The sequence below is a fragment of the Crocodylus siamensis genome, chromosome 2 (assembly GCF_052110815.1).
Source record: "Crocodylus siamensis isolate JL-2025a chromosome 2, ASM5211081v1, whole genome shotgun sequence".
Lineage (NCBI taxonomy): Eukaryota > Metazoa > Chordata > Crocodylia > Crocodylidae > Crocodylus > Crocodylus siamensis.
The window spans coordinates 143,844,466-143,872,212 of record NC_143396.1 but is presented as its reverse complement, the minus strand read 5'-3'; the positions used below and the strand labels follow the sequence as shown (position 1 = coordinate 143,872,212).

The 27,747-nt window shown below is 44.4% G+C and overlaps 1 protein-coding gene across 9 annotated transcripts in view; it reads right to left on the bottom strand.

Annotated features, from left to right (window-relative positions):
• ARHGAP24 (Rho GTPase activating protein 24) overlaps nt 1–27,747 on the bottom strand; it is a 413,576-nt gene that overhangs the window by 28,347 nt on the left and 357,482 nt on the right. For all 9 annotated transcript variants that reach the window (XM_090037005.1, XM_090037006.1, XM_090037009.1 and 6 more), the window contains one exon: nt 1,217–1,349. In XM_090037005.1, coding sequence (XP_089893131.1) covers nt 1,217–1,349 — 133 coding nt within the window. The remainder of the gene's footprint in view (nt 1–1,216; nt 1,350–27,747) is intronic.

The window sequence follows — 27,747 nt, the reverse complement described above, 5'->3', positions numbered from 1 at the left end:
TTTATGATGTCAACACAGAAGATACTTTGCCCTCAACTTTCTGTAGAAAAGACATTGACATTATGGGTTAGCTCCTCTGTTCTGTTCATCAGCTTCACACCAGTCCAGCAAATCTGGGAAGCTAGGCCAGCATTTTTAAGAAGCAATAGGCAAAGAAGAATTCAGCTAATATCTGGGGTAAGTTAAATCAGAGCTGATAGAAACTGGCTTGGCAAAAACCTGAGTGATATTTTAAGGACTAGAAGCCCAGGTGAAATTTCAAATCCTCCTAAGATTCCAACTGAAAATCAATAAGACTTAGGCCTCTGTGGCACTTACTAAAAAGTTACTCCTAATTTAAGGCCCAATGAGTTCAGCAGGAGTTTGTGACAGGCAACAGTGAATGACAGTTCAGAGGACCAAAAGGAAGTCTCTTCCATGAAATGTCCTAACATAACAGACATCTTTCTTGACCATGATTCAACGGGTCACAGTCTATACAGGCATATGACTGTTTATTTGACTCCACAGTGACCTTTGCACTTTTGAGTAAGCAGAGCAACTAGGACACAAGCTTTGGGATGCTGACAAGGGAGGGGGTCTCAGAATGTCTGGAAGGTACTCTGCTTGGCACGAGCTCATCCAGAGTCTCTTAGCTTTGTCCCTGCTCTGTCTCTTTATCAACCTCACACCCCCTTTCCATTCTCTGCAGCCAACAGCTACTGAGTTAATCCTCTTACTGCTTCCAGATTAACACTTTTACAGTTGGGTTTTATATACAGGTCACTGGCAGCTGTGCGATGGTAAGTGTTGTATATACTAGTCATTGTCCAGAGTGTAGGGGTGTGAGACTGATGTGGGGACTCTGTCCCTGCTCCTTGAGGTGGGAGCTTCCAACACCTGGGTGAACCTATGCCTTGTCAGGTAAGACTGTTCACCTCCTTACTTCTGTTTTCCTGTGCTCAGCACACCCCCATTCTGTCCCTTTCCTGCATCCCCTCCCACTCTGCCCAGGGTGCAAAAATAGCTGGCTGTGCTGGAGAAAGTTACCTAGCTCTGGTTCCTTTGAAAAATGACCTGAATCTTTACAATGAAGCCCTAATATAGTGCAAAATGTAATATCTGTTGCAAGCACAAAACAGCAGCAAAACTGGTCCATCCAACTTGACTTCCATAACCAAAGCTGATTACAAAACCCCAACCTTTTCATTAATTACAGACCAGGCAGCCAACTCACCGTTTCTTCCTCCTTGCTGAGCAGCTTGGCACAGGAAAGAAAATCCTCATACTTTGCATAGGGAATAACTGGTTCTGGGAGTTCTCTTAGATACAGCTTGAGCAGTGATGCCACTGTGTGCACATCTGTATTGCTGGCAGGAGGGAAGGTAAAAGATTACTGTTGGGGATATGTGGGATGCTGTATAGTTGGAGGCCTACAGTTTGCTGTTTTACAAAACTTAGGCCACTGGCTGATGTTCAGGTAAAGGTGTGATAGGATCTGATGTGTGATCCACACAATTGTGCCGTCTGCCATGCCACATGTGTATGTGGGATCCAGCGTCAGATTCAGTCGCACCTTATTGTTGGTGCAGGGGGAGCTGCTCTCCCCACCCAGCTGCGAGCAACGTCAACTGTGGTTTCTCAGCCATGAAAGCACATGGTGCATCCATATGGCAGGAGCCTCACCAAGCTCCTAGCCTCAAAGGAGCACCTGGCCACACATTCAATTAATGGCATAATAGGAACAAGCCACAAAGTAATTTAACTTTTTTCTGTGGAATAACTTTGTTATCATGCTATTCATTGATTGAACATGTGGCCCTATCACAACTTAAGGTGCAATTAATTGGTTTAGTCTATCCTGGGCTGCTTTGTCCCACAAATGACTTGCAAGGATACCTATGAACACAGCTCTTACAATGGATCATTTATTATTATTAAGCAATTATAAACAGACCTCAATTCCCAGGAAACTTGTGTCTGTTTTTCTGAACACAGCTTGACTGAACAATACATATCAGTTCTCCTATGGAATGGCAAGCAGGCAGAACAGTTCAGCAAGAGGGACTTTTCTCAAAGCAAGCCTTGAACTGGCTCTGATTATAGACACCTGCCTCCAGCCTATTTGAATTCTACAATCTCAGTGCCTTCTACGGTATTGTGTAAACATGTTCTGTACAAAACCATTTATTCCACACATATATAATCAAAGCTCCCTTTTATCTGAATTACTGTTTAATCCCCATGCATGTAACACTTTCCCACTAATAATTAATAATGTACCTTTTGGCAGAAGATCTTGATGTATTTTACATACAGTAGTTATTTAAGCCCTCCTTACCCTATGCAATGGACACTGCCTGTTTTCTCTGAGGTACACCAAGGCACAGAAAGTTGCTCAAGGTCATTTAGTGACACAGTGGTACCACCCACAACTGACTGATTCTCATGGCTGAACTCAAAGGGGGTGGGCAGGGAAGGCTTAATGAGAGGAGTTTTAGTGCTAGTTTAACACATACTCTCACAGTCTTATCCAAGATCAGATTGTAGTCAGATGTAGCAGCTATAACAGTATAAGCTGTTACAATGTAACTGTTATTTCTGCATGTTTCTATAAAACATTCACATGCAGCAAAGCCATTGCCACTTTACACCTACTTCATTCAGGGTGAAAATTACAGTAATTTAGCTCACTCATATTGCTGCAACAGCATGCAGACACAAGAGTACCACAGTAACAGCTGATGTGCATTCCTACACAGCAATTCCTCTCCCTTCCTTTTTGAAGTAGCCGAATGTCGGATCTCTTCAAAGCCCTAGACTTTGTACCTCCTCAGTCAATGGAGCTGACTTAAACCATTACATCTCAGGTGAGTGACGTAGCCAGTACCAGTGGGCTATTAATTCTCCTGGGGTGGATTTTGGTCTCTCTCTCAAAAAAACCCCTACCCTTTACACATCAGCTTTAAAGTTATGCACTGATTCTTGAGCAGCCTAACAGAATCAGAACTGTTAACACACACCAAGGGCCAGAAGTCAAGAATAACAAAATAATTTTTAGGAAGGTGGACGTGTATGCTACAGGGACACACTCCCTATTTTATCTGACACATTCTTAGATCTTCTGGCTCAGGGGTGTATCAATTTAGAAGCAATTACACATCAGTAAGTTATTAGTTAAAAGCAAGTCCAACTGATACTTACCAGTGACAATCCAATGAACTGTAAGCAAGCCTGACTTTTATATATATATATAATACACACACACACACACACACACACACACACAATTTCTGTTTGAACCCTCATTTGGACATGCTTAGCTCATGGAAAAAGAGGAGGTGTACATGAGATTTAGGTCCAAGATAGTGGCTCCAAAAGATTCCACAAAGTTTTTGCCATGCTGTTTCAAGACAGGATGTTATTTATATTTTACTGTATCAGAATACAAATCCCTTTTTAAACCTCTACCTAGCTACAGTCTAGATCAAATGACTCATATCTTTGTTTACAAACTAAACTATTATAGATATTACAGATAAAAGGCTCATGAACCATAGCTTCAAAATTCTATCAACAAGCAATGAAATAGTACCTCTCTCTTTTTTAAAAACATACAAAGTAGCTTTCATATAGAGATGTAATTAGATAAGAAAAGATTTACGATGGTGTATGGAAGTAGATCATGGAAGAAATCTAATAAGGGAGAGAAGCTAGAGAAAGCAGAGTGTGCAGTATAAGCCTTAATTTTGGAACTGTCAGTTGTCCTGGTAAAAAGGAACAGAAATACTGCAAGAAGACCTCACTGTATAAGCACCAGCTCACTAGATCAGGCCTCAAAATGAAAAGTTGTTTTGCTGTGATCTCTTCTCAATCTCATCTTATTAAATAAGGAAATTCCAAAAATCATGGCCAGAACTTAAAACACATTTTAAAAGAAACTAGCCAAAAAAAAATAAAGAAACCCTTTAGAAATACAGGACATACAGAATGACAGACAAAAGACAAAAAAGAATAAGTAAGAACTGGTAATATAGGCCACAGAATGAGAGGGTTAACTGCACTGAATCTCTTCTAATTATTGCCAGTACTGTGGAAAACTGTCTGCTGCACTGGAGACCCAATTTTAGTCTTTCAAATGAGGCAAAGAAATTGTTCCTTGAGCAAAAAACAGACCAAGAAGTAATTAAAAATAATCGGAATGGGGAAATGACTCTAATCAACTGTACACTACTCTGCCTCATGGAAGGGCGCTTCATTACTTTATCTACACCTACAGTCAACCACATGACAGAGTCATGGCATGGAAAGGTTTGTAATACACTCATAACCTGGCTCTCCCAATAGGTACTGAAGGGGAAATTAAAGGGTAAGATGGCAACAGACCAAAGAATACAACTAATATATTCTGTATTTCCCAGGTAAACTATACAAGTCTCTTTAATAATGTCAGCTGGCTTGCTTTGTTTCATTTTATTAGAACTCCAGTAACAGCACTTGCTTGTTGCTATGCAAGTTGGATCTCTAGGGTCTGAGATGTGGACTCTAATACAGATCATGCCCAGTTCTAGGTTCCAGGGAAAATTTGTACATCACAAACATTGCTGTTAGTAGCATTACCAACACATTGCCACTAGATGGTGGAATTGCAAAATGAGATTGTCTGACTGAGAAGTGTATAAATGTCATTCAGCTGTATTGAAGCTTTGCTCGTCATGCAGAGATCCTGGCTTTCTGATAAAACCCCCAAAATCTGTTATTAAAATTCAAAGCCCCCTGCAGCCCTGCTAGTGCCCCTCACCCCCCCATAAGTTCTCCAGCCCTGCTGGTGCCCCTCACTTGCCCCCACAGCCCCCCTGCAGCCCTGCTGGTGCCTCTCACTGTCCCCCAAGCCCCCCCGAGACTGCTGGTGCCCCTCACTCTACCCCAAAGCCCCCCCAATACTGCTGGTGCCCCTCACCCACCCCCAAAGGCCCCCCAACCCTGCTGGTGCTCCTCACTGCCCCAAAGCCCCCCCCCAGCCCTGCTAGTGCCCCTCACTGCCCCTAAAGCTCCCCCAAACCTGCTGGTGCCCCTCACTCTGCCCCAAAGCTCCCCCATTACTGCTGGTGCCCCTCACACACCCCCAAAGGCCCTCCAACCCTGCTGGTGCCCCTCACTGGTCTCACAACAGCCCCTCACCCCCAGTCCTGCTGGAGGGGGCCCCCAGCTGGGGGTTTCTCACTTTGTTTGCAAACAGCTCTTGCAGACTGGGGCTCAACCAGCCTGCAGAACTCTTTGCAAAAGCAGGGAATCTGTGGGTTTCTCTGCTAAAAAAAGAAATCCACGGTTTTCTCTGTTTTTCCATGGGAAACAGAAAACCCAGATGCCATATCAAAATTCTCAATATACAACTTACCATGGTTGGCCAAACAGCTGTGGAAAAAACATGTTGTTTGTAAAGTTGTCTAAAATGCTGAAGTGCAAGCCCTCTCCTTATTTTTAGCAACAATTAAATATTCTAAATTTTGTACAGAAGTATGATATAAAAGTGAATAAGTGAGCAGGTTCTATGATCTGAAGTCTATTTACATTTTGTATGCTAGTACTAGGTTTTATTCCTGTTGCTTGGAAAATCATTTGCAACCAAGGGCCTTGTTAGACCTTATGCTATAAGCTGAAGAAATGTTAATTGGCTTAGTGTTGTTTGGCTAAGTGGAGCAGTCACACGGTCAAACGAAAAATCTGCTCTGACTGTTTTCCACCTGCACAACTGTGACTTGCCACAGGGCTTGGTGAGCAGGGGTAGGAATAGGAGCAGGACCCACTTGCTGCTCCCAGAGGCAATGCATAGGGGGTGAATGGGGGTGCATGTACACCCTGTGAGAGTGTGGGTGTACCCCCTGACAGGCCATGCCCCCCTCTTAGGGGACGGGCAGGGGGGCAGGTGGGAGCACCCTGTGAGCGTCAGCTGGGGAGTGGGGGTGGTTCCCCCCCATCAGCAAGATTGGCCCTGGGGAACACCTGACTGGTTTCTGGGGAGGGCATTTGCCGCCCCCCCCAACTAAGGTGGCACCAGTTGCCCATGGCTGCTCCTGCTGAGCAGAGAGTGGGCCCACCAGCATATCAGTTTCAGCAAGACCAGAAAGACCCATGGAAACAGCTTCCCTGGGGCTTTTTGGTTTCACTGAAACTGACACTGTGGTTCCGCATTGAGAACAGGGCTGCCAGGCTTATGCCCTGACAGCCCCTGCTCTCAGCACAGAGATGCTGTGTTAGTTTCAGCAATACCAGAGAACTCTAGGGCAGCAGCCCTGGAGGTCACTCACTCTGAGCTCTAAGGGGACAATATTATTGTCTCTGGAGCTCAGGTGGCACCTGCCCCACACACTGCTGTCAGGAGAAAGACAATTGATCTGGGCAGTGGTGGGAGGCACCATGGCTGCTGGGCACTCTGGGGAAAAAAGGATTGTGGCCCTTGAAGCTCAGGTAGCTGGCTGGCAGCCTGGCCAATTGGGCATGGGGTGGCGGGTACCACCTGAGCTCTGGAGAGAAAAGCATCAGGCTCATAGTTTCATAGTTTCATAGTAGCTAGAGTCGGAAGGGACCTAGGTAGATCATCTAGTCCGACCCCCTGCCTTAGCAGAAAAGAGCACCGGGGTCAGATGACCCCGGCAAGGTGCTCATCTAACTTCCTTTTAAAAATCCCTAGGCTAGGAGCCTGCACCACTTCCCCTGGAAGCTGGTTCCAGGCCCTAGCCGCCCTGACTGTGAAGTAGCGCCTCCTGATATCTAATCTAAACTTACCCTCCGCCAGTTTGTGACCGTTATTCCTGGTCACTCCTGGCAGCGCACGGGGGAACAGGGACTCCCCCAATACTTGCTGATCCCCCCTGACCAGTTTGTAGCAGGCCACAAGGTCCCCCCTTAACCTTCTCTTGTGGAGGCTAAACAGGTTCAGGTCCCGTAGCCTCTCCTCATAAGGCCTGCCCTGCTGACCCCTGATCATACGAGTGGCCCTCCTCTGAACTCTTTCCATATTGTCCACGTCCCTCTTGAAGTGTGGCGCCCAGAACTGGACGCAGTACTCCAGCTGCGGCCTGACCAGTGCCGCATAGAGGGGGAGGATCACCTCCCTGGACCTGCTCGAGATGCATCTGTGGATGCATGACAGGGTACGGTTGGCCTTCTTGACTGCCTCCCCACACTGCCGGCCCATGTTCATCGTGGAGTCAATGACGACTCCAAGATCCTTTTCCGTCTCCGTGCTGGCAAGAGGGGAGTTCCCCAACCTGTAAGTGTGGTGCCGGTTCTTCCTCCCCATGTGCAACACCTTGCACTTATCAGTGTTAAACCCCATCCTATTCTCATCCGCCCACTGTTGCAACCTGTCAAGGTCAGCTTGTAGCCTATTGCACCCTTCTAGTGCACCCACATCCCCCCACATCTTAGTGTCATCAGCAAACTTGAACAGGGTGCTTTCTACCCCGTCATCCAAGTCACTGATGAAGATGTTGAACAGTGCGGGCCCGAGGACCGAGCCCTGCGGAACCCCACTGCCCACATCCTTCCAGGTCGAGAAGAACCCATCCACTACCACCCTCTGGGTGCGGCCCTCCAACCAGTTGGCGACCCATTTGACCGTGTGGGCATCGACACCACAGTCTCCCAGCTTTTTGATGAGGACAGGGTGAGAGACAGTGTCGAAAGCCTTCCGGAAGTCCAAAAAGACTACATCCACAGCAACCCCTGCGTCTAATGATTTGGTGACCTGATCGTAAAAGGCCACCAGGTTGGTCTGACAAGACCTGCCACTGATGAACCCATGTTGGTTGTCCCTGAGCATGCATTCCCCCGCAAGGCCCTCCTGGATGTGTGCCAGGATAATTTTTTCAAAGAGCTTACCCGGGATTGAGGTAAGACTAACTGGCCTGTAATTTCCCGGGTCCTCTTTTTTTCCCTTTTTGAAGATAGGGACCACATTGGCCCTCTTCCAGTCCTCCGGCACCTCACCAGAGCACCACGAGTGCTCATAGAGCCGCGCCAGGGGTCCCGCAATGACCTCGGCCAGTTCCTGTAGAACCCTAGGGTGAAGATCGTCCGGACCAGCGGACTTGAATACGTCCAGCCTCTCCAGAAGTACCCTAACTAACTCCTCGCTAACCCCTGGCCCAGGCGTGTCTCTCTCGGGGCCCGAGGGGGGCCCAGCAGGGAGGTGGCTGAACTGGTCCCTACTTAGGAAGACAGAGGCAAAGAAATCGTTAAATATGTTAGCTTTGTCATCTGGCGTGATGACTAAGTTGCCCATCGTGTCCTGCAGGGGCCCCACATTACCCGGGACCCTCTTTTTACCCCCTATGTATTTGAAGAAGGACTTCTTATTGTCCTTAATCCGGGAAGCTAGTCCTATCTCCAACTCTGCCTTGGCCCTCCTGACTGCCCCCCTACATCCTCGGGCGACTGTAACATAGTCCTTCTTGGTGATGACCCCATCTCTCCATTGGGTATATGCCTCCCTTTTAGCAAGGAGACATTCCCGGATGCTCTTAGTGAGCCATGGGGGTTTATGTGCCCTCCTGCTCCCTTTGACCCTTGTTGGGATTACCTCCCTTTGGGCATGGAGGATCGTCTCCTTAAGGAGCAACCACTCACCTTCGACATCTGATTCCCTTCCCCTCTGGGTCCTCAGTGCTTCCCCAATGATCCTCCTTAGCTTGTTGAAGTCAGCCCCCCTAAAGTCTAGGGCTGCTGCCTTGCTGCAGGCCTTTGCCACCTTACGCTGGATGGTGAATTCCAGCAAGCGATGATCACTGTCTCCCAGGTGGCCCATCACCCGTAGCCCCCTCACCAGGTCATCACCCGTGGCCAGCACCAGGTCCAACAAGGCGTCTCCCCTGGTGGGACTGTGCACCTCCTGGGTTAGATGGAGGTCCTGCACTCTGGCTAAGAACCGACGTGAGCGATCAGACTTGGCTGACTGCTCCTCCCAGCAGATGTCTGGGAAGTTCAGGTCCCCCATGATGACCACATCCTTAGCCCTCACTGCCTCTGTAAGCTGACCTAAGAATTCCTGGTCGAGCTCTTCTCCCTGGTTGGGAGGTCTATAGTAGACTCCCACCGTTAAGTCTCTCTCCCCTGGACTGCCTTTTACTCTAACCCAGAGCACCTCAGAGTGCCCCCCCTCTACCCCCTTGCTAATTAACGAGGAAGTATATTCATATACTCCATAGAGCTCAGAGAATTCTGGGATACTGGAGGACTTCAACTTGGGTAGAACAACTGTGGGAAGTGGCCACACAGTAATGAAACAGGAACAAAATTAAATGGACTGGAGATAATCCTGCTCCAGAGTGGCATAATTCTAAGATGAATTATGAATGATTTAAGCCACTTTAAAGGTGCAGCAAGCCCAGGGTTAAGAGCTCCACAAGCTGTCTAAATTTACTGTGTAACAAGGCCCTGAGGTTATAGTTAGGCTAATAGTAAGGCCTATCTCTGTATCTCATTTGTAAAACTGAGAATTTATTGCTTTCGATATAAGCATTCCAGAGTTCAAGTCAGAATTGCATTATGTAACAACCTGTCACCAGATCAGGAATGGATGGCAATGATAAAAGTGACTCAGGGATCAAACCCCAATATAACCTCCACAATATGAAGGGCTGGGCTCTTCCTTTGAACTGATAGTTCAAATGGATTCTGGATTCTTTTAAGGGTCTCATAAATCCTCAGAATTAGGAGAGCACATGCGGGCTAAGAATGGAGAGCATGACCTGGTAGATGGAGTTCAATTCAGCCTCTGACCCCTGTGCAGCTATAGAACAGTATACAACCTGGAGGATCTGGGATTTTTTTGTCTATGCTGGGCATTGTATTAGTCATCTTCCTGACTGGGAAGGAATTTTTTCCTCTCACTGCCAGACTGTCCATGGCAGGGTGTTTTGTTTTCTTTCTTTCTTTCTATCTTTTCTTCCTCACAGCAGCTCATGGATCTGGTTGCAGAGGTAAGATTGAGGCTGTTTCAGCTCCAGTAAGTGGCAGATTGGAGTCCAGCTCCTTGACAGCTGGAGCTGTAAGTGGACCCAGGAGATAATATCCCCTTAAGAAGATGGGGAATTCAGTATGGTACACTGAAAAGCAACTCCCTCTCCTCCTTCCCTGGGGGAAGAGTGATATAGGACTGGGGTCTAAGAGTGGCCTTTCCCAGGTGGAATTAGCTACAGAATCATGAACTGTATGTGTTAGTCTCAGACAGTTTTCAAGTCAGTTCAGTTTATAAAGCTGCATCTTGTCTTCTCTCCTGTCTGGGACATGCACGATCTATAACCTTATCCTGGGAGGATCGTAACTGCCTCTGGCAGACCTAAGAAGTTTGACCTTTTCTTGCACATTGACAACATTTGAACAGCTTGTCATACCAATACAATGTCTCAATACATTGTATTTCATCATAGGCCCAATTCAGACCCAATTACTAAACACTTTAGATTAGACATCTGTAAGAACTACTTCACGGTCAGGGTGGCTAGGATCTGGAACCAACTTCCAAGGGAAGTGGTGCTGGCTCCTACCCTGGGGGTCTATAAAAGGAGGCTTGATGCCTACCTAGCTGGGATCATTTGAGCACAGTTTTTTTTCTCCTGCCCTGGCAGGGGGTCAGACTTGAAGATCTATAAGGTCCCTTCCGACCCTACTTCTATGATTCTATGACTTATGTGGAATAAATAATTATGCTGGGCTCTGATGTTCCTCTACTAGGTTTTTTAGTCCACATATTCCAAACTTCACCTTTTCATACCATTTTGTTGCATTGCTAGTGTTCTCACATACTATTTGAGAAGTTCACTGTTAACTTGTATTCACCCAGTAAAATGAGGCCTTCTAACATATAACATGAATGCAAGTGTCAATGTCCATTACAGTGAAAAGGAATGTGCCACAAACAGTTGAAATGTTCATCTTCCGTTTTCTGGGAAATGGAGTGGTTTGAGTCAGTGAGAGATTTGGCTGCACAGAGAATGCAGAGCTGGGCACGCAGCAAATTTCATTTATGCAAGCCTAGATTCTGGACTCAACACCTGAAAACCAAGGCTGTGGACCAAAGTGTTTCTTCTATAGAAATAAGGAAAACTGCATCATCTCTTCTTTCCATTCCCCTCAGTCACTGAGTAGCAGGGGAATCTCTGTGGCTGCTACTCTAATCTCTGTGCTGGAGTAGACTGCTACTTCTGTGCTCAATTACAGGGATGAGGGGAATTGCCAGTGGATCATTTTCCACTGTTACAATCCAACCAGGAATGTAAATATCCTAGTGCAAGCTTCCCAAATCCTGCCTCTGTGCCATTTCTACTGCAAACAGACCATAAAGTCAAGATGCTGTGTGAAGGTAATGATTTTTGTATAAGGAGAGTACTACTGTGTAAGCAGAGGATGGTTATTATAAATACTATTTTATCACCAGAGCCAGTCTAAATAATTTATACATATTGGGGTATTGCAAGCAAGTTAGGACTGAACAACACATAACTTTACAGTATGTGCCCTGAGGAATTTTAAAATTCTATGCTTTTCAGAATTAACACTCCGTGGCTTCCCCAAAACATGCATGGACACACAAGCAGACACACACACACCTAGGTTAGCTTTAGTTCTTTCACTGTTGAGACTAATATCCATTAGCAGAGGCTCCCTATCCCAATTCAATATAAAGATGGGGAAGCACACCAAATCCCTCCCTTAGCAATTAGACACAGATCCAAAGTTCTTTTCATTTGAACTCTGTGTTATTAGCATCCCTCACAGTAGTGCTGTTTTGACAGCACTTTTCTTTGTCATATCACAGACATTGTGGAAGTAGCTGGGGATTTTCACCATCTTCTCCATAAACGATAATTACTGAAGTGCAGTAGGTCACCATAAATGCACATGTAGCCCTCATACATGCAGACAAACATACAGTGCATTTAGAGAACTGGAGTCAGCATTTCAGGAAGAAAAACCAACAAGCCACTAACAAATTTCCAGTGAGGAAAAGTAACAGGGAAGGTCATATTAGAGGCAAATTATTATGTCAAGGGGTTCTCTGAACCATGATGATATATATACAGTATGGATAAAAAGCAAATAATAGTGACCTGTGAATTATGTGGCTATAATTCTGCTGAGGGGCTCTGATAAAATACCAAATTATAAGAGCAGAGCTCAAGTGGTTTATGTAGTCATCAGAACACTGATGTGGAATTACAGCCCCATAGTTTAAAATACAGCTTTTTAAAATGACTACAGGATACAGATTGGTATATTGAATCTTTGCAAAGATGCCCCTTCATCAAAATATGCACAGTCTCTTTTACTGTGTGTACCTCCTCCCCCTCTTGTAGCTCACAGGTTGCTTCCATATCAAATGAATTTCAGTGCTAGTGGGCAGACAGGCTTTCTCCTACCACTCCAGGTGCTTTCCATTCACAGAGTGACCACACCTAGATTAGCTGCAGAACACAGGAATAATGTGCAAACTGAAGCTTTGCCTCTTGCATAGGCTCTGATGCAAGATAGGATCCTAGCCCCTTCAGACTTGAGATACTAGCTGGCAACATTATAGAATGACAAGGAATGAAAGGAAATGTTATCAGACATAGGTAGTTACAGACAACTCGGTTAACAAAAACAAAACACAACATTAAGGTTGAAAAGCCAACTACTCAAAATTCAAGAGGCCATATTCTGCTCCCAGTTATTCTATCATAAATCCAGAGCAGCTCTGCTGATTTTAGAGATGGAGTCAGGCCAAAGTTTATGTTAAAGCTTAAATTTAATTATGTCCCCTTTTGCAAATGCCCTAAAACAAAGCCTTTGTACACATTTTTACTGCATGGCATAACTCTTGCCAAATAATACAGAACATAATCTAAATACCAGCTGGATTCTTCTAAGTTTATATGCATACCAAGCCAAATCCTTCAACTTTGTTGTTTTGCCTGAACTACTTGCTCCTTTTCCACCCTTCCTCTACAGTTGCCCCTTACTGCACTTTTAGTAAAAGCCACACTCAATTCTTACTTTACATAAGGTGGTAAAATAAACTAAACTGAGTCTGCCCCCCTTGGGTCAGTGTTTACTGCCTTTGATGAAACTGTTCATGGCAGTAAATGCTGTGTCCAGCAGTAAAGATCAGCAGGATCACCTCCTGAATGAGGAGTCCATTTTAATTATTATGAGAGCAGATACATTTGAAGAGGCCAAGAAACTGTTGCCTGAAGAGCTGCTGGAATGAGGGTAATTTAAAATTGAAAAATGTAGAAACTGAAAATACATGGGAAGAGGTTAAAAAACCCACAATGGAGAGAAGGAAATAGAAAAGTAATACAAGAATTGTTTTGTATCAAGAGAATGCATATAGATGGATCGTTGTGAAAAGAAAATGAGTTCACAGTGACTAGTCTGATTCAACTGGCTGGTTTTGACAGGATTTCTGCAAGGCTCAAAAACATATATAAAATATTAGAAAATCAAATAGTTACTGATAGGTATTATATTGGAAGATCACAAATCTTGCAAGAGCTGTACACTGAGCTCTTTAACACACATGTCTTTTAAAGCTTTCATGTAATAGCAGAAATCATCTTTTCTTGTAAGACTGCACCAATGGCCATCTAAGAAGTCATTTATCATCTAAAGGTGAAATGTACTATTCTCACATTTTTTAAAAGAACACTGCTTCACAGCAACAAGTATAACTGAATATCAACTTGTATGAATTTAAGGATCAATTACATTTCAATAAGCCATGCAGTCGCAAGGTGGGCAAACCAAAACCTGGTGCAGCATGGTCCACCTTGGGACAAAAAACCAGCATCATACTTATAGGCTTGGCAGTGCTACACTCACTAGCACCATAACTGAAAGAGATTTAGGGGATCTTGATGGACCACAAGATGAACATGAGCCACCAATGCAATGCCATGGCTGGCAAAGCAACCAAACGCTGGCATGCATCCACCGATGCATCTCAAGCAAAATCAGGAACATCATCCTCGTGGTTTACTCTGCTTTTGTGATGCTGCAGCTGGAGTACTGCATCCAGTTTTGGGCTTCCCCCACTTCAGAAGGGATGTGGATAAGCTTGAGAGAGTCCAAAGGAGAGTCACCTGTATGATCAAAGGCCAAGAAAGCAAGCCTTAGGAGGAGAGGCTGAGGGGCATGTGATTCTTCAGCCTGGAGAAGAAAAGGCTCAGGGATGACTTGGTGGCAGCTTATAAGTATATAAGGGGGGTGCATCAGGATCTGGGAGAACAGTTGTTCACCAGGGCTCCCCAAGGGATAACAAGGTCTAACAGCCACAAACTCCTGGAAGGCCAGTTTAGACTAGCCATAAGGAAAAACTTCTTTACTGTCTTAGTGTCCAGGGTCTGGAACAGACTCCCACCAGAGGTGATGCAAGCACTTATTCTGGATTCATTCAAAAGGCACTTGGATGTTTATCTTGCTGGGATCATTTGGCCCCAGAAGACTTCCTGCCTATGAGGGCTGGACTCAATGATCTCACAAGATCCCTTCCAGCCCCTAATGTCTATAAAGTCTATGAAGCTACTTGGTACAAGGACTCAGCTGAAGAGATCGGTAAATATTCTTGCACTCTCTAGCCAGTAAAACATGCTCTGCTCTAGCTGGACACCAATTAGCCTGAGTTACTGACTCTAGGATTTGAGTTAGAATTGGCTTCTAATGGCTAATGATATATTTGACAATCAGGCCCATATATTATAGCATATGTAGATGACACACTAGGTAGCTGGTTATAGAGGGCTGTGGGAAAATGAGGCAATAGCAGCTAGATAACTGGCAACTAGATCTGCACATATAAAGATCAATGAATACATCCGAAGCCATACATTCAGAAAGCTCTGAGATTTCCCAGGAATGCAAGGCCTTACGTGTTTTGCAGACACTAGATGCTTTGTATCTTCTAACCTAGCCTTAAGCTACTTTTCTGAAGAAGAAACTACTATGGCAAAGTACTCTAGCACTTGAAAACAAAGAATGCAGAGTAGAATTAGGATAGAAGGACAGAAGGGTCCTGTAGGTGGTAAGGAAGTGGTTACAGGCCTGCCTAGGAGGACTGGGACAGTTGATGAAGATAATTGGCTGGACCAGGGAAATTGAAAAGGTCCCAGGGAGAGGAGGAAGGGGAGAGACTGAGACCCGCCTATGTGGTTAGTAGGTACAGCACTAAGTCTGGTACTCTCTCCAGGTCTTGGAAAAGAACACAGGGTTTGGTTTAGTCATTTATTATGTATTTATTTTATGCTTCATATCATCTCCTGTTGGGGCAGGTTTGCACTAGGGAAAATGGCAGCTGTAGTGTGTTACTGGGCAACTCACTATAGCCCCCTTTACATGTTACACTTAAGGCATGATTAACCAGGTACTACTGCCTTAAGTTATGACCCAGCTACACATTCAACCAATTAATGGTTGATAAAACAAGCAGTAAGATAGAAAGTTATTACACCAAAAATATGTAATGACTTTGTAGCTTATTCTAATGACATGATTAGTTAAGCATGTGGTCAGGTACTCCACTGTTGCTGGAAAGCCCATCAACTGGGGGGGCTCCCAGCCACAGAAGTGAACCACCTGCTACCATCCCCACAGCAGACAACACTGAATATGTCTCTTACTGAGCTTTATTGTGAGTTTAAACAAACCCCAACATTCTCAGAAGGGGAAAAAAGCATCAAATTCCAGGTATTTTCCACCTGAGGCATGATAAAGATTCTACAAGCCTGGTTCACCATGAAACAGTTTAATCATATAAGGGAAACAAGGTTCAATGAAGGGATAACAATTGAAGAATTTGGCTTCTATACCTGGTTTCACCTGTTACCTTGAACAAGCCATTTCACCTCTGTTTCACTTTCCCTATATCTACCATTTTGTTAGTGATACTTTTCTTGAGAATTTGGGCTATACTACTGTTCATATTATTTGGGTGAGTTTAAAAGTTTTACATAGCTCTGCTGAGGATTTTTTAAAATGCACCTGATAGTCTTCAGTTATTTAAAGCAAATGTCAATGATCTAATCTATTTTGTTAAAAAAATTGCTTGGGTGAATCCTCCCCAGAGATTCCCCTAACCTTGTGATGTATATTTCTTTCCACAGATGATGATGTTGACTTTGACAACAAGGATTTTGCACAAGGATTAGAATGCAAAGGGAAATACTACTGATTTTGTTTCTTAGGGTAGAAACAGATGTCACCTTTGTGTCACCATTAAAAATCTTATGGTGGTGCAAAGGCCAAGCAAACAGATGTCCATACCCCTGTTGCACCACAAATGCCCAAAATTTGTTGCAGAAGATTAGGTTTATGGTAGCAGAGTGCAGTCAGCCCAGAGCTACCTGCACTCTCCAGGCACCACAGGCAGGCACTCTGGCTCTTCAGGGGCCGGATCCTGTACATTCTGGGAATGGGAATTATGTGAACAGCAAAGAACTTTTTTTGCAATAGAATTTGTGCAGAGGCAGAATTTGGGAAGCTTGCACTGGGATGCTTACACCCCCAGTTGGATTGCAAGAGTGGAAAATGATCCATAATTCCCAAAGGATCAATGTAGACATAAGGAAGGGAAGCAACATAGCCTAAGAGAGAAAATAAATGAGATACATGAGCTGCTTGATTGGGTGTGGTGTAAGGCCAACAAATTGCAAGTCCAACACAAAGTGGGATCCAAGACAAGATGTTTCAGTGAAAATCAGTTTTTTCCCGTTCTGATGAATAACAATTTCACTTTGTAGGAAATGAAGACTACCTGATATTTATCAGTAATGTACAAGGGATAGATCCAAAGCCTTTGATGTTCACAGAATTATCCATCAAAGGTTCTTTGGTATTCTGAGATGCATCACTTCTACCTGGCCTTCCTAACAAAGGGATGGGATTAATTTTTAACTAGAGGATCTATCCCACCTAGGTAAGTATCTGCTTTGTATTCGAGTTTCCTTGAGTTTAAGAGAAGAATACCTGTTGAGGCCATGGCTTAACAAGTAGAATGTTGATTGTGGCACTAACCTGTCCTGGAGCACAGAAGAAGGGATCCTTGAGAACACAACTTTTTGGAAGATACTGCAACTAATTTTACATGTAGCATGAGAGAGAGTTTTTCTATGAAGCTAATACTTGCATCCAATATATCAACAGCCCTTCTTTTATTAAAAGGCCAATGGCCTGGCTAGGTGGTTATATGGCTACAACATTCCACTCCACAATGGCTTCGCCAGGCCTTTGTGTTTACTCTTCACATGAGCTGTTGCAGTGGCAGGCAAACACCCATTACCTATCATCATAAGCATTCTGCCTGACCTGGCACCTAATGAAGGTTCTTCACCCAATCATGGACATATTTATAGGTCATGCAGTGTAGAACTGTTCCTTGAGAATACTCTCTTACAATTTAAGGGATTTAAGGATCACAAATGCTTTTTTTTTGTGGCTTATATTTGTGTATCTTCTGAGTACTGCTCTCCTTCTGCTACTCAGGTGAGAATCTGGGGTTGGGTGTGTGCAGTCAAAAGAGATGACTTTACAGTGAACAGCAATTAGTAAGTGGTGAGAAGCAAAAGGTGCCTAATTCCTCCTTAGGTGCTAATGTAAAAGGTATGCACTTGGGCTCACATCTGTTGCCATGCACCCAGGACTTCAAACAGTTTGCTATGGTGGGGGTGTGTGGAGGAATACATAACAACTTACTATACTCAATGAAGTGCCCCACAGATGCTACGAAATCTGTTCCAAATGACTGGACTTGGCTCCACTGGCCTTAAAGGTAGAACATTCATACATGGCAGATATCCCTTTCAACATCCCCATCCACCCAAATGCTCCTTTTGGAATCAGGAGATCTGTTTTGTGTGTTGCAAGAAATTTGTCACCCAGCCTCCTCTTTATATATATAAGTGACATTGCATGACAGCTGCCATGTGCAGGAGGATGTGGGACCAATCAAAGCCCAGTGACAGGCTCTAGAAGCAAGATGAATAGATTAAAAAATGTTGTGCTCAATGACCCTGCTGTTTTATGTGCGTACCTGTATTTTCAGGTTTTCCCATCACATCCTCCCACACAACTCCATAAAAGTGAGAGCAAATATATTAAAAGGAATGGCAAGATATTAACATGTTTCAATAAAATGCCTATAAAAATCACATGTGCACATAGACACTTCTCCTGCAGCACAAAGAGCTTTATTGAAAAAGATTTCCCAGCACCAAAAGCAGGGAGGTTTTATTGATATTGGGTGCCTAAGGACAGAAAAAGTATTTTATCTAAGAAAAAAATCCCTAAAATAAAATCATTACCATGTTTATTTGAATCCAAAATAAGGTATTTTCTCCATTTACCATGGAGAAAAAGCCTCTGGTCTTCCATTTAAGTACAATGTGACAGGCAGGCAGACAGCTGCTGTGGTGCTGGCTCTGGCCTTGACCCAGGGTTGGGGCTGAAGCTGCAGCTACTGCCTGCCCACTGCTATCTCTGCCCCCAACCATTTTTCCTCACCCACAGACTGCTCCTTCCCCCAAGCTTGCCCTCTGGCTCTGACATAGCTCTGGCTTAGGACACAGAAAATATGTTTGAAATCCCTAAAATAAAATCATTACCATGTTTATTTGAATCCAAAATAAGGTATTTTCTCCATTTACCATGGAGAAAAAGCCTCTGGTCTTCCATTTAAGTACAATGTGACAGGCAGGCAGACAGCTGCTGTGGTGCTGGCTCTGGCCTTGACCCAGGGTTGGGGCTGAAGCTGCAGCTACTGCCTGCCCACTGCTATCTCTGCCCCCAACCATTTTTCCTCACCCACAGACTGCTCCTTCCCCCAAGCTTGCCCTCTGGCTCTGACATAGCTCTGGCTTAGGACACAGAAAATATGTTTGCTCTGGCCCTGACCCAGCCTGGTAACAGCTGTTGCAGTGGCAGCAACTCCATCTGGACCCTACCCCCAGGTACTGGTCAGGAGCGGTAGATGCCAGGGAGTGCAGGCATGAGGAGGCAGGTTGCAGGGGGACAGGGAGGTAGGTGCTGTGGGTGGGGGAAGGAAGAGGCACAGGGGGGAAGGTACCAGTGGGGGCTAAGCATGGGGGGTAAAGGGAAGGGGGTCAGGCTGATTGCCCCCAATGCCTCCCCCACAACCTGTCCCTCTAACCACCTGACTCCCAACTGCCTCCCCACCACCTAGCCCCCCCACTACTTCCTCCCTTCCCTGCTGCAGCAGTGAAGGGCAAATGGATTCAAGATGACCCTCCAATAATTAGATTCCATACAAGGAAAATGATAACAAATGTATATATTTTTCATGTATAGAATCTAATTATTAGGGGGTCACCTAAATTTAAGGACATCTTGCATTCAGGTAAGCATGGTAATTTCAGTCTCCATAAACAGTGGACTTGACAGGACTTTCTAGCGTCTGATTGTTACATCTTAATTCAGAAAAGATACATAAAGCCCATGAGCATCAAAGGGAGACTAGTTCTTTTCATAGCTTCAGTGTGTTTTAAACTGTCTCGTCCACTTAGATGTTTGAAAGTACAAGGAAACTTGTTTGCAAAATGGCAAAAGTTGTTATAACCTGTTCCTATTCTTCATGTTCCAAGATGGGCCTGGAATTAGCATTGTTATTGTTTTACTCTGTTGCATGTTTATGTGCTGGTGTTATCAGTTAAATCACTACAGCTCAGAAGGCTGATTGTTTTCCTGGCACTGCAGAGACCATAAAACATTGATGTGTTTTATGCCTTAATAAAGAGAGAAGAGTAGAGGGTATTTGTCCCCACCCCTACTTTCACTCCTATGCACTGGCCAAGAACAAGTTCAATCTTACTCCAGCACTGACAGAAGTGTTATAAGTTCACTTCATTTCCCCTCTCTTCTACAGCAGCTAGAGGAGCTGTGAAGATACAAGGAGATTTATCCTGAACATCATATAAGGAGGTGTTGTAGAGTTCATACAAAGATGCAGGATGGAGCTAGACTGTTCTCTATGGTGGTAGATGACAGAACAAGGAGCAACGGTCCCAAGTTGTAGCAAGGGAAATTTAGGTTAGAAATTAGGAAGAATTTTGTCATTAGTAGGGTAGTAAAACACTGGAACAGGTTACCCAGAGAGGGGTGGAAGCTCCATCCTGGGAGGCTTTCAGAACCCAACTAGACAAAGCTTTGGCTGGGATGAACTAGTTGGGGGTGGTTGTGCCTTGAGCAGGGGGTTGGACTAGATGACCTCCTGAGGTCCTTTCCAACCCTAACTTTCTATAATTCTATGCACTGCTCCATTTTCCTTGAAGGTAATATATCAGGTTCTCTGCCGACATTGTCCTCCCCTACCAAATTTCCATGTCCCAAGATAGACAGTAGTTTAAATACCATGCTAGTTCCAGGTGAAAATTACATAATTATTTCAGGCCCACCAAATGTTAGCTTTCATTTTACAAAATTGGGGTGGTAAGTTTTTTTGTTTTTCAAAGAGGAACACATAAGGCTAATTCCTTGCCCAGACGCATATAGTTCCCAGTCCACTGACTATATATTCATATACAATCTAGCCTTTTGTAATGCAGATGATTCTCCTTACTTGACAACATTGTTCAGGTAGGTCAGATTTGGGATTAAAAATCATTTATGGTGTCCTTTAGATATGCCCTTGCAAACAGGAAAGCTGCAATAACTGTGGGCAGATAGTCAAGTTCCTTCAGTACTAAGAATCCAGTGTATAATTCCTATGACCTTGATGATTGTATATTACTATCATGCTTTTGCTCAGTGCTTTTGCTTTGATAATTCCAGTGATCAAATGCACAAGATCATTCCTCCTATCCCATTTCACATTTTGGATTATTTGAATATAGCAATTCATCTTTCACGGATTTCTGAGTATAGCATACAGCCACTTACAAGTTATTTCCTCAGCTGATAGCAATGGTGACTAGAGAAACATGGACTATTTTAACTCTTAATATATTGTATTCTTTTCAAGACCTGCCTGCAATCATAGAAGATTCCAATGCAGATTTTGTTTTCTTGAGGCAAGAACTGTTGAACAGTAATATAAGCTCTACCTTCAGCATATATGCATTCCCTCTCTCTGTTTCTCCCTCCTTATCTTGCACACACATATAAAGATGAAACTCTTTACTTTAAAATCCTCTGAACTTTTGGACTTCAAGTGTCAATGGAAATAGCTATAAAATTCATCCCACATAAATATTAATACCCATTTCAGTGACATTTCAAGCATTTTCTCTCCTGGCAATATCTTTACTTTCATCTCATCTGATAATTCCAATGAACAGTAGCAGGAAAGATACTATAAAGGAAAAGAATCCAATTTTGTTTCTTTCAAATTAAAAACGGTAAATGAAGAAAACCACATTTTATTTTCCTTAAGAGATGGAGGATTCTTCATGTCAATTTTGCGGAATAAATAGTTATGATCAATTATAAAAACATTTAACAAGAACCATGAGAAATTTTAAAATATGCAGTACAGAGTGAAGCAACCAGCAAAATGACACACAAGATTTCTTGATAGAAACAGGCTTTAAATAAAGGTTTAATGAAACTGTACTAAAGGCATTAGAGTGATCATTGAACTAAGTCACTAAGAAAAGAGCTTGTGGATTCAAGGTGATCCTTGATGCAAGTTTCACTCAGTTTGCTTATGTACACACAGAAAAAAGTGTACCTATTCTTTGCTTAGTGGTATATACAAAGCTGTATTTTTCTTTAGTTTATTTTGTTCTCAGCACACAATAGGTACTTTTAGCCTCAATAGACTTCAATGGTAGCAACAGCTCCTCCACCCCCTGCAAAATGTGGTATATTTTTCACGGAGAACACTTCAAAATACTGTATTTCTTATAGTAAGCAACTGGCAGTAAGAGGTTATAGGTCTTGCTTGGAATTCTGTCATTTTGTGACCATCAGAAATTTGTTTCATGATAGACTCTATTCTTATTTATATTATAGTGGTATAAATCCAGAATAACTTAACTGAAAGTAGTAAAATTTCTCCAGATTTTCAGTAGATATCTGAAAACAGCACTTAATCCAATGCACCTCCTTTCCCCACTTCTGTAAAACAGGAAAATGTCTCAACACAGTGCTATGAAGTTTCCTTCATTAATAGCTGAATTCTTTGATATTTTCTGAATAGTACTAATGTTCTGCTCAATATTTTAATTAACTCTGCAAACCAAGAATCAGTGTAATACTGAAGCGTTAAGAGTGTATCTTAAGAGAGTTGAAGGATAGTGGGAGGTACGTAGAAAAAGAAAAGTGGTCACCTGCAGAACCTTGGACAGCAGCTGCTTTATCAGATTGCAGGCAGAAAATGTAACAACTGCTTTCAAAACTCTCTACAAAATGAGTAAGTACTGGATGGACCACTTTAAAATAGAGTGATGCTATTTTAAAGAAGTGAGTACTCACATGGCAACTATATAATCTCCCCCTCATTTTCCCTTCTCCTTATTGTACAATTTAGGATGCTCTACCTAAAGAATGGAGGAAGCCTAATGTTAAAAGAAAATAGAGAAACTTAGTAGTAATGTTTCTTCTTATATAGGCATTTAAAACATAATTCATGGCCCTTTACCTTTATTTCAAAGATAGCTGAACTCTCTTTTTGGCATAAAATGTAATCGCCAGAAACACGTCACTCTGAAATTGGCATCTTCTTTCTTGTAACATCAGCTCTTCATGTTTTCAAGCACTAAGTGCCACACAAAACCCATTTGTTTTTCTACAATTTGAGAAGCTGAGCCAACACTGTTATGGAATAGTGACCTGGATTCTATTTTGTTTCATGCATTATCAACAAACTGTTGAGTAAATTCCAACTGCAGAACCTTTATTGCTGGGGATGTATGGGAAAGGAAAAAAATAGAAAACAGCTAAATTAATAGATTGGAGGCTGGCGTTGCAGCGCTAGCCTTTAAATCAAGCATTAATCATTCATGTATTAATCATGTTGCATAAGAAAGTCCATGAGGGGACAATAAACATGGACCCCCACAAAACTGTTTTTGCAGTTCCTTTTCAGATTACAGCTCCTTTCCATTAATCCCTCTTGTAGGACAAGCTCAACCAAGCTAACAGAATACACAGCTTCCTAGCACAGCAAGAATGTTATCTAGGAACACATATCCAGAGCAGTGCAAAGGGACAAATTACAGGTTCAAATGCAGAGTGAGACATAGCCCCTACCCAAGGGCTTACAGTCTAAAAGGAAAAGATGGAGAGAAGATTGGAGGGCAAACAGAGGGAGGTAAAGTGACTTGTCCAAGGTCACAGAACAGTACAGGCAGGAAGAGAACTGAAATTACCCAAATTCCAGACCTGTACCCTCTTGGCTATGCCAAGCTATATCCAAAAATAGCTTAAGCAAAAACATGGGCAACTAGTGCCTCCTGAGCCAGGGGGGCACATGCCCCCCCCCCAGCAGCCAGTCAGTGACCAGGGGTGGGGTGTGGAGTCCTCTTGTGTCTGATCTTACTGACTGGAGGGGAATCCTCCTGTGGCTAATCATGCCAACGCAGAAGCAGAAGTGGGGCACTCGGAAGTGCCAGCTGTGCTCTTGGAAATGAGCTGCCCCCCTGGAACCTCCACTCCCTGGCCAGTGCTTGCAGGGGAGGCACCGGCACCCCTGTCTGCCCCCCCTGCCATTGCCTAAGTGAGGAGTGCTGCTGTCAGAGGGTGCACCGGTGCTCTCAGGGGGTGCACGTGCACCCCTGTGCATCCTCTACATGTCGCCACTGAGCAAAAGTAAAAAATATAAATAAAAAGGATATATATTTTTTGAAAACAGAACAAGCCTCTGAGGTAGTGGTAAATCATAAATATACAAGCCTTGGACTTAAAACTGCAGTGCTAGAGAATTCTAGGTAACTAATGCGGATATTTCTCACTGCGACAGCAAAGGTCATGTGCATTCTTCATAACAGTACCACATGAATCTTCATCTCCATTTCATCCTCTAAAGCTGAAACAGCAAGCCTGTTGCTGGAGCTCATTAGTGTGATACAGGTGTTGTCAGAGAAGACAGAAAAATATTCATGCTGCGCAGTTCTCAAGCTATTTGTTTTATAATAAATGAAGTCTGTGCTCTATTTTAAAGCAGCACTTGGAATGCTACGTGCATCATTTTTGTGAGGGTTTTTTTTTAACTGTTATTTTTCTTTTTGCTCATTTGGACTGTGGGCACTGAATTGGGATTCATTTACACTGAGCAGAGTATGGCAGAGCTCATACCCAAGGTATCACTGATATTACTTAGCTTAAAGTACCCAAGGTATCATTGATATTACTTAGCTTAAAGGACAGAACAAACAAGAAATACATCCAAAGGAAACCTGATTACTATAGATTTTGCATTGTTTATTCAATACCTGCCTACAGGTTTGCAACATTTTAATACACATTAAGAAATAATGGAGTTTTATACCCTAAAAATCCATCACCTAATATTACCATTTGTCATAGATTTTTGTCGTCATCAAGCCCTTTCCTGGCAAAACCCCCTTGCACCGACTTTTAATCTAAAAATAAACCTAACCAGAAGGCAATTGCTTTTGTTTGGTTTGTGTTCTACAACCTTCATGGCATTTCTTAAATTTAGGTTCTGCTCAGAAAAGTGGGACTGAGAACAAACAGCATCATGGGGTTCTAACTGTTGTTACATCTCTCTGAAGCTATATAAAGTTTACTTATTTTATAAGAGAGGCATTTTTTTCTATCAGCTTTCTAGGCTCCAACTAGGATCCTGTAACAGGATCATGTCCTCAGGGGCAGCCACAATGTTCCCTGGTAGACACGCAGTTCCTGCCCTGCTCTGGCTCTAAGGTACCCTCCCTTCCTTCCCGCCTGCCACATCTTGATTTTCTTAAATAATTTTGAAAGGGGGACTGCCCAAGGGTCCACTGTCCTCCTGCCAATGGATTCTTCCCTGTCCCCACTGGTCCCACTCCAATCCTCACACTATGTTGGCCCTCCTAGCCCACACATACCTCCAGGGCACTTCTTGCCTTATAGGTTATTCATGGTCTCCAGCCTCCTCTACAGCCATACCCATGCCTCCAGGTGTTCTGAGTAAATCAGTTTAGTGGGCAGTCACAGCCCCAGTCTAATCTTCTGCCTTGGCAGACTTCAATGTTGTAGTCAGTATCTGCTCCTCCTGGGCTACTGGGACCCTGGCCTCAGTATCTACCCCTTGTAGGCTACAGGCCCCTGACCTGGGCTCTGCCTCTCTCAGGTGTTAGGCCCTTGGACCTGTCTATGCCCACCTTGGGCACTGGGTCCCTGGCCCTGTGTGTGTGTGTGTCTTTTTCCCTTACTTGTTGGGCCCCTGGCAGAGCTCTCACCTTCTCAGAGTATTCTTCAGCTTTCTCCCGTCCCTGAGTGGCTCAAGCCTTATGTGCCTTTCTGGCACTAGTGGCACCTTTATGATTCCTGCTAGTCCCAACCCAAACTGTCATTCATAAGTGTAACAAAAGAATAAGCCCTCTTGGCTATAACACCAATTCCTCACTGGATGCATCTGCATGTTCATTAATGCACCATAATTACAGCACATTGTTTAGTACCTGTAATACCTGCCTAGCCAGGGGTAGCCCAAGAATCTATTAGGAGCTCTTCTTCATCTCTTTTGCACTGAAGATATTTCCACTGAAGTCTCCAAGGTCAGACTGCCTACTCTGACTCAGTCACTGGCTTCATGTGCTGCTCAAGCCCTCCCCACTTCTGGTCAGGTATGTTCTCATGTAATGACTCAGCTTTAGACAATCACCTGAACATTTAGATGCTAATTAGACTTGAACACTCAAAACCATTTGAGGTTTAACCCTTACTATGGATTATAATTAAATCCACTACGATTTAACACACACACATGCATACACACTCTAATTTATACTCCTCTTCCATCTAGTTTTCCAGGTAACAAAACATACTGAGGCTGGTGATGAGAGAAAACATTTTCTTTTGTAAAACAGAATAAAACACCCCACCACCATCACCATCACACTCCCAGTGGTGATAAGATCAAAACAGTTTAGACATTTTTGATTAAACTGTATTACTTACTGTGGCAGAGCACCTCTGGTGTCTGCCACTTTAAGAGCCTGAAGAGGCAACCAGCAGGTGCAGCCCAGTTCTGATGAGCAGCCATTATAAGATTCAGGCCAGCAGAGCTGGAGGCAGCATTCTGCTCCCTATCACTGAGGAAACAGCATCTCCTGGTGGAGCTGCTGCTTCAGTAACACTTGGAGGTAAGGGTAAGGGTAAGGGCAAGAGCACACAGGGATGGTGAGGAGGCTCTTGGTCCTGGGCATAACTTAAAACTGCACCCTGCTGTGGATGGGTGACCTGGTGGGGCTGTTCATGGCGGAACAGTTCCTCAGAAATGCCAGGCTAGTTACCAGCTTGGTGGAAGGTGAGTAGGGGCACCTAAACCCCAGCCCCACCTTTTGGTGGGTCATTTAACACCAGAGGCAGTTGGGGGCCAGGCACGGCTGCAGCCACCTGAGTCTGTGTGGGGTGCAAGACCCTGGAGAGTGAGAATAGCAGGCCAGGCTTGCTGGGGGGTGGCACCTGAGCCTGTGGGGGGGGCGGTGTTTGATCCCAAGTCCCAGCATAGGGGGTGGAGTATGTGCATTGGTGGAGGTGGAGGTGTATAGCAGGGTGCAGTGGGGTACCTAATGGTCTGCACCAGAGTGGTAGTTGGGAGGCCTGGAAAGAGGGGCCAGTAGTGAGGCCCTGTGAACGGGGGGCCTGAGAAGAGGCCCTGTAAGGAAAGGGCAAGAAGTGGGCCCCTGGTGAGCAGGAGGCTTGAGGGTAGGCCCTGCTAACATGGGGGCCAAGTTAGGTCCAGGTAAGCCTTAGGGCACCTGATGCCACAAGTGGGCCAGAGGCCAATTGGGTGGGGCAGCTGAGGAAATGCCATGAGTAAACAATGGGGCAAGTCAGGAGCCCCTAATTTAGAGCAGCTGGGTGAGCAACTCGGTGAGTGGCCAGAGGCAGAGCCATAGTTTCATAGTTTCTAGGGTCGGAAGGGACCTGAGCAGATCATAGAGTCCCACCCCCTGGCATGGCAGGAAAGAGTACTGGGATCAAACGACCCCAGCAAGATATATATCTAGCCTCCTCTTAAAGACCCCCAGGGTAGAAGCCAGCACCACTTCTCCTGGAAGTTGGTTCCAGATCCTAGCCGCCCTGACCGTGAAGTAACGCCTCCTGATATCTAGCCTAAATCTATCCTCTGTCAGCTTGTGACCGTTATTCCTGGTCACTCCTGGTAGTGCTCGGGGGAACAGGGACTTCCCCAGTGCCTGCTGGTCCCCTCTGACTAGTTTGTAACAGGCCACTAGATCCCCCCTCAGCCTTCTCTTATGGAGGCTGAACAGGTTCAGGTCCTGTAGCCTCTCCTCATAGGGCCTGCCCTGCTGCCCCCGATCATGCAAGAGGCCCTCCTCTGGACTCTCTCCATGTTGTCCACATCCCTCTTGAAGTGCAGCACCCAGAACTGGACGCAGTATTCCAGCTGTGGCCTGACCAGTGCCACATAGAGGGGGAGGATCACCTCCTTGGACCTGCTTGAGATGCATCTGTGGATACATGACAAGTTATGGTTGGCCTTTCTGACTGCATCCCCACGCTGCCAGCCCATGTTCATCTTGGAGTCAATGATGACTCCAAGATCCTTCTCTGCCTCTGTACTGACAAGTATGGTGCCGTTTG